Source organism: Pygoscelis adeliae, unplaced genomic scaffold, assembly GCF_000699105.1.
Source record: "Pygoscelis adeliae isolate BGI_AS28 unplaced genomic scaffold, ASM69910v1 Scaffold31, whole genome shotgun sequence".
Classification (NCBI taxonomy): Eukaryota; Metazoa; Chordata; class Aves; order Sphenisciformes; family Spheniscidae; genus Pygoscelis; species Pygoscelis adeliae.
This window is the reverse complement of record NW_008824233.1, coordinates 2874805-2882413: the sequence shown is the minus strand read 5'-3', so window position 1 is coordinate 2882413 and position 7609 is coordinate 2874805. Positions and strand designations below refer to the sequence as shown.

General features: G+C 41.0%; 1 protein-coding gene across 1 annotated transcript in view; it reads left to right on the top strand.

The window, feature by feature from the left end:
* Positions 1–6388, top strand: part of TNIP3 (TNFAIP3 interacting protein 3) — a 42436-nt gene extending 36048 nt beyond the window's left edge. The window contains 1 exon segment of the mRNA XM_009334947.1: positions 6357–6388. Coding sequence (XP_009333222.1) covers positions 6357–6388 — 32 coding nt within the window.
* Positions 6389–7609: the final 1221 nt, after the last annotated feature.

The following is a 7609-nucleotide window of genomic DNA, read 5'->3' as shown; positions in this document are numbered from 1 at the left end:
AACTGAACAAATTTTCCTTTGACACTGGGTATTTTTTCTTAAGGAATAATTACAAAATACAGGTCACATGTTATAACTTCAGAGCTGAACACAGGTGAAATGAATTGGGAAACTGATTTTTTTATGATATACCATAAAAAAAAAGCCTGTTTTAAAGATATCTGAAATCTATGAGAGTCTCTACATCAATTCTAACTAGTTTGCTGTAATGTCTTTGGGACTGCAAAGGCATATTGTCACCAAGGAGGATTTATTACTTTTTTCTGCAGTTTTGTATAGATGTTCCTAGACTGCGTTTTCCTCCCTCTCTCCCCTCCTTTGTGAGGGAGGAAGTTATTTGCACCCAGGTGCTTTGGCATTAGACTTAGGTTCTCCAGGTCCTTCTGTAACCAGCTGTAATCTCATATTTTCTGCTTCTCGTGTGACCACATCTGTATTTTTCTTCTGACTGGCACCACTTTTCTTAGCTTCTCCCGTGTCCAAAGAACGCTGTCTTAAAGGACTGCTGCCTCTCTGAAGCCTAGTTTCTCTTTCTGTTTTCTGTAAGAAACACCTCTTTGCCTGTATCTACAGAAATAGGATAATCACTGAAATATTTTTAAAATTTAAAACAAAAATCTGCTACAGAAATTTGATCAGTCCCCTTTGATCCTATTTTCCAAAGTTTCTACTCCAGTCTATTATTTTCCCCACAGATCTATGTTTTGGTAGTTGGCAGAGGATCACTTATGCACAGTCTGAGGAGCAATGTTGCCTCTAGCACTGCACTTTCATGGTAGTGTGATGGTTTGGATCTGGCACTTTTTGATTTGAGCCCTTTCTAATTAGCCTGGAAATAACTTCATCAGAATACAGGAAGAATGAGAGGAATAAGGGGGTAAAATGAGAGGAAAAAAAACGCAAACCCACCAACCCTCTCAAAAAAACTTTGTTCTTTTTTCCATTAAGCCTTTCTTTCCAAAATGAGACTGAACAAGATATGTTCCACGGTAGCAAGACATTGGTAATTATCTAAATGAAATCCTTGCAATTTAGCTTTATGAAGAGAGTGAAGCTAAAGGGAGCTGCTAAGATTACAGCTATGAAGTACGGCTTTTTGCAAAAACCTTACGTGTCTGTTCAGAGTTTGGAGTAGTGAACACCACTTGTTACTTAATCAGAGCTACATCAGCTCCCTCTTTCCCAAGAAATTTGGCAGTTAAGTGAGGTTCAGCGATGTGCTGAGCAGTCCTTGGTTCCTTGACTAAAACACCTCAGAGCTACCCTACATTTCTTGTTGGTGAAGTAATCTGTGTCTCTCTGTATTTTGCAGCTAGAGTATCTAGGAGCCATTTAAGGATTTAATCCTACTGAAAAGAGCATAAGGAGTTGGTTTTAGTGATCTACCTTTCTGTTTTACAGCTAGGTATCTATGGACCAGTTAAGAATCTGGATGAAGAGAAGGGTCTTGTAGCCCTTGTGGTACATAAGGCTGAAGTTGCTCTCTAGAGAGAGACAGTTATTCCCAGAGTGGCCACAGGCTGGCTGCTGTGGCTTGAGAGACCAGTCCTCAGCCTTGAAATCACATCAGCGTGCCCCTGAACACAGAGTTCAGAGCGTGATGCAACAGCATGCTCGAGTATCTTATCCCTGCCTTGGTTCACGTAGGGCATGGCAATGTGACGGTGGTAGCGTGTGCCTATGAATATGTGGAGGTGACCAAACACAACTAGCAATCCTGGTATGTGTGTTTGGTTACATTTATTTAACATATTTACTTCTCTGTACGCCTAAATAAGTAAAATAAAAACTACTGGCTGGATGTAGACATTCTGGCATCCAGGAAGGGATTCTGTGGATACGATTTGGCCTTTCTTTATATTTTTGATTCAGTAATCAAGATTTAAATTATTTTATCAATTTTTTTTTTATTTGTCCACAGTTGCCCGCAGTTATTGTTGAATTGCCTTCTTCAACCGGAACTTGATGATCCCCCTGGCTGCATAAAGCCACTCAACTTGTTTTCAAAAACATGTCTCTGGCTTTAGGGAGTTTACTTAAAAGTAAACAAAGAACCATTCAGGCCCCTCTGGCTTTGGGACCCTAGAAACAGTTCTAGTAGGCTTCATAGGTTAAAAAAACACAGCCTCTCCATTAGTAAGCACAGAGACAGCTTTGACCTGCCAGGGCTTGCATGGGACAGTGAAGAATTACTAACCATGTCAAATATAATTTTCCAAAAAGGATGAGAAAAAAATTATGTCCTTGATGATGTGTTTAGTGAGTTGATGTATTCCATCAATATGGAATTACACATTTGCAGTGCAACCGGTACCGAAGGCATGCCCATGGTTTGGGGTGGCTTTCATGCCAGGCTGCACTGCACGATGCAGTTGCCTGCCATCTGTATGTCTGCACGGCCACAGGAAGGTAAGAGTTTAACCCGGTTCTTCTCCTCCTGCCCTTTCATGCTGCAATCTCATCAAGAGTTCAGTTTTCCACGCCACCACTGGGATCCGAACTGAATCCAGAAATATTCAATATTCAGGCGGTTTGCAAATAGGAGGGTGTGGGCTGTATTCAGGTTTATTGGTCTGGTTTTACTAGCATTTTCTTCCCATTTGTATCCAGAAAGTTTCATGTTGTACCTCTTGTTAAACTGCTTAAAAACTCAGATAACTCATACCAGAGTTCAGCTTGTCTGTGAACATAAGTATTTCTTCTCCCTATTTTCTTAAACATTAAATACTCCAGCTGAAAGCAGGCAGGGCGAAGAGAGGGATAGGAACGTTTTGTGTCCAGCCATGCTCCGTAGGTGGGCTGCAATGGAGATGAGGCTGCTGGGGAAAGACCGCTCAGGTAGTCCTCACAGGGCAACCGCCTGTCTGCAAAGCAGGATTAGGGAAAACTGTCAGGCTTCCAAAAAAGCAAAGGTGTTTCCTTGAAGGTCACAATAGAGAAGGGCAATGTGGAAAGGTAAGCGATGGGGGAGGCAGGTAGAGATTAAGGAAGATGATGAGATGAGTTGTTGTCTCACTGCACCGGCAATGTATTTCCAAGAGAATAACTCGTCCTGCCCGCCTCTGGGCTGGTCCCTCCCCAGGTACTTTGCTGTGCAGAAAGCCTGATCCTAAACTGTGCTTAAATTCTTCTAACTTAGCCTTGTCTGACCAGCGACGCTGCCTTTGGAGGAACATTGTCTCCCAAATCTCTCCATGCTCTGTCACTCAGTGTTCCTGGAATGAGTTTCCGGTCTTTTTGTTCTTGGTTGTGGGGTTTTTTTGTTTTTGTTGTTTGTTTGGGGTTTTTTTCTTTTTAAGGAGCAAGGCAGAAAGATTTCCAGCAAGTGTGCTTAATGGCAAGCAGTGTTGACTTCCTTCCTTATCCAACTGTGCAAAATTGAAAAGACAGTTGAAAGAAAGATTGATTTTGGAGATTTTCCCTGAACCCAGTTTTTTAATGAAAAATTCTCTGGAAAAGAGGTTTATTGCTCAAAGCCTACTTAGAGCAAGAACCCTTTTGCATGCCACAACTGCTGGCATATATTGCCTTTTTCACTTCCAAAATTAATCTTACTGTATTTGTTTCCTTGGCAGAAAGATTCTCGGTACATGTATTTAAGAACCCCAGTTACTCCTTCAGGACATCAGCTATAACTACTGGATTTCTTTGACCTAAACTGTAGGTTTTTGTTTTGGATCCAGTTATGCCAGGCACAGGGAGAAGCCAAAATGTAGCCCTTCACCTACCTCTCAGTTCACAGGGTAGCCCTGGCGGCTTGTGGGAGAGGCGAGAGCAGCTGGTCACCACCTCGTCTTGGCATGCCTAGGGAAAGCAGAGATCAACCTGCAAAAAGCCCTAAGGATGCCCAGATGAGCACACGAAGAAGCATGATGTGTCCGCTTACTTTCATTATAACATCATCTCTTGTTCCCTTCCACACTCTGCTGCTTTCCAGATTTTTGCCCTCAAGGTACCTGCTCTGCTGCTAATGTTGTTATAATTACAGCTAACTGGAAGAAGAGGAGGGAGAAGTGTGGGGTTTTCCACTGAAAATAATGACATCTGTAGGGAGGGGGAAAAAAAATGAAAAACTGAAAAATGGATTTGTGGAGGTCTTCAATGAAAACCAGACAGAAAAAAAGTTAATTAACTGACGTCTTAATTTTCCTGGAAAAAATCCCAGACCCTAAACGGTTTTGGTATTAGCCTGTCCTCAGTGCATACATTACATTAGAAATTATCCGTGCTCGCAACTAGTCAAGACAGATTTAATTAGCAGTTTGCCATCCCCACTGGGAATGAAAATGTGATTATTTTCAGAATTTTTACTGATACTACTTGATTTCTGCTGCTGCAATGTAACAAAAAGGCTGTTAGCACACCTTTAATTTCTAACTCCAGAACATGAGAAGTTGCCTTTTTTAGAAAGGTATTGCTTTTAAAAGTTAGCTTGAGCTAAAGATCACAAAACATGTTGTAGCTTTTCGGAGTACCAGGCAGAAAAGTCTCATGTGAAGAGGAACAGGATATGTAATTTAAACAGCTGCATGATTTGATAATTTTATTTCTGTGAAGCAATGTATCAGGATTTATCGCTCAGTACCTGTTAGATTTTTAAATGGCTTCACAGACACTGGCTTTTTTTTTCCTTTGAGAATGAAACATAGGGAAGAATCAAGGCTTTTAAGGGAACTTGCCTGAAGGGGGATGTCGATGGTGGTCTTCTGGTGATAGATGATGTGGTGGCTGTTTTCATTAAATCATTCTCTTTCCTGGTCGCTTGATGAAGCATCCATCTGCTATCTGGAAATAGCCTTAGTTCCTCATTGACCATCTAAGGAAGTGATGTAAAAATTCATTCCATGCCATTTGCTTGTCAAAGTAGCAGCCAACGGCTACCTACCCTCGTTATATGGAGTCCACCTTCCTTTGCCTGTTGTGTTTTAAGTGTACGAGGATTCTGTGCTGGGCTCTGAAGCCTGCCTGTACTGCGAAATATCCAGAAGGTTTTCTGAACGGTTAGTGCCATCCTAGGTGAGAGAGATTCTTTGTTTTTAGGAACTAACGTGTTATATTATGTTTGCCTTTCTTCTCTGGCAGACCACGCCTGCAACGCTGTGGTATCTGCTGGTTTGCACCAGCTGGGCAAGAACTTCAGGAGCCAAAAGAATCTTGGCATAAGCAGGGTGACCTCAGTGTGCCCCAGTGGGACTCGGGACTGGGAAGGAACAAAAATAATTGAAGGACATCCCCACTGTATAGCTGCCTGAGGTGTCTGAATATCCAAGTCCTCTCTTTTTTTTTCCAGATTATATTGTTATATGAATATCAACATTTGATGCGAAGCTTGGAAGCACATTTCTTGTTAGAAAAGTTTTTTTCCACCGCCTTTGTTGTTACAGGAGGCTATTTGCATGAAATGAAATGAACACACAAATATTTGTATTTATCTACCTTGCACAAAGAACCAGCCTGCTAATTGTTGCTCTTCCTGGCTTTTGTGAACAAATAACATGAATTTTAGCTCTGATACTACCTGCAAAGAAAAGGTGTCACCAAAATCAGCGATTCACGGTACTGCTGCTTGCTACAAACGTGGACCTTTTGGATCAAGTTTTCTTTCATATACATTTGGATATCATCAGCACTGTGGGTTTGGAAGTGAATGATGGGGTTACTTTGTAGCAGCTGCAGAGCAATTCTCCTAGGCAAATTCAAAACCCTGCTGGAAATATTTCACTCTTAATGTTTCTCTTATAAGCAAAATACTGTGTGCACTTGTGTGTGTGCTACTAGCGATGTGTTACAGCATTTCCAGAATCTTTTGAAACTTCAGGAAGGAAGTATGTGTTACACTGGCAATAGCGTATTTCCTTTCTTAGATTTTTATTTTGTTTTCCTAGCTCGAATGAGTTACTATCAAACACATCTTTGAACCACAGACACCTACTTAGCAGTAGGTACTACTACCTAATTCTTCCCTCTGTCATACTTACCTACTCTCTTGGGTGCACCTAAAGCTAATGTATACCCGTGAACACTGCTGCATGTCAGCTGTTCTTTTTAGAGGTCTAGAAAGATTTTACACGGTGGCTTTAGGTTACTAGACCCTACTGTTCGCTCTGTATCAACAATCAGGACTAGATGAAAGTCGAGAGAGAGAGAGAGAGACTACTAGGGCACTGTATGACATCCCTACCTTCTTTTGCTTCTTCACACTTACTGTCATTTGTGTTGGATTGATTACAGGCTTGTAATGATGTACAGTATTGGCTCCAGGGGTGTGTGTATGTCTTACAAAACAGAGGGAAATTAATCATAAGCAAGTTGTATTTCTCAATGTCAAAATAACTTGTATTGATATACTTTTGCAGATTCATCCTCGGAGAAGGGAGCCCATCGCTGACGGCCTGTGACCTGGAGAAGCGTAGACCAAAGGCGGCAAGCTAGTCTTGCAACTTCGTTATTCTGTTTTGTTCTGTTTTTTTTGCCCCTAGCTCCTTATCTCTTCAGTGCATGTTATTTATGCCTGGTGAAATCCCTGCGAGGACAATAGAAAAGCAGATCATACAGGCTAGTGACCCTCAGGATCCAGTTAAACTGTGCTGGGAAGCTTTATTGCCCTTTGTTCTGAAGATGCTGTTTGTGCTGCCTATGAGAATCTGTTAAAAAGCCGTACGAGAAAAGATGCAGCTATTGCTGGGGATTCAGACAGTCACATCTGGTTTGAATTCAAGAGCTTAAAAGCCCAATAGTGTTGTGATTTTTTTTTTGTTTGAGAATTATGGTCTTTTTTTATTTGATTCCAGGGAATGATTTGTTGATATACCATCCTGAATTCTGTACTCTTTTTCTTGATTGTTTGGTAAAGCGGAAATCTGCTTCACTGTTCTAAGATGTGTAATTGTAAGCAGGGTACCGCTGATACCAGGGCAGGTAGAAGGTGCCTACTCCCCTTTTTGAGTCAAGGCCAGCTCTCCTTTTGTTTTGGCTCTGAAATGATATGAAAAATATAATCACATTTTTTTTCTGTGTGTACTTATTTGTATCAGAAGTATTTTAGTAGAAATACTTAATGGGTTTAACTTCTCAGTAAAAATGGCTTTATATTTCCAAATGATTCTTGTAATTAATCTGAACATCGTTGTGTAACCTCTCACTTGAGAATAAAACTTGGCTTTTTAAATGAAATTGTATTTAGACCATGAAATTTTTTCAGAAAATTGTGGTGAATGGATGTTCAGCAAACATTACCTGATAATCTACTTGCAAGATTGTCGCTTCCCTTCAGGCAGGTACCCGCACCTGCTGGGATCCCACCTGAAAGAAGGAACTGAGATTTTTGCACCATAAGGCCGCATGAGATGTCCTGTGTGCTTTCCTCATAGCTCAGAAGTAGTTAATGCGAGTTTAAGTTCCCACACAAACAGCTTTTTGAGCTGTACAAGGACAGACTCATCAGTTAGAGATCCTGCGTGTGTCATTTCTGCTTTTAGAGCAGGTATTTGCATTCCCATCAATATACAAAGGCCTGTGTATTAAAATAATAACGTTATAGGATTAAAAATGTTCAGCATTTAATTTTGGACACAATGGGGAATAGTCCACGGGAAAGGATTTTTCTGCT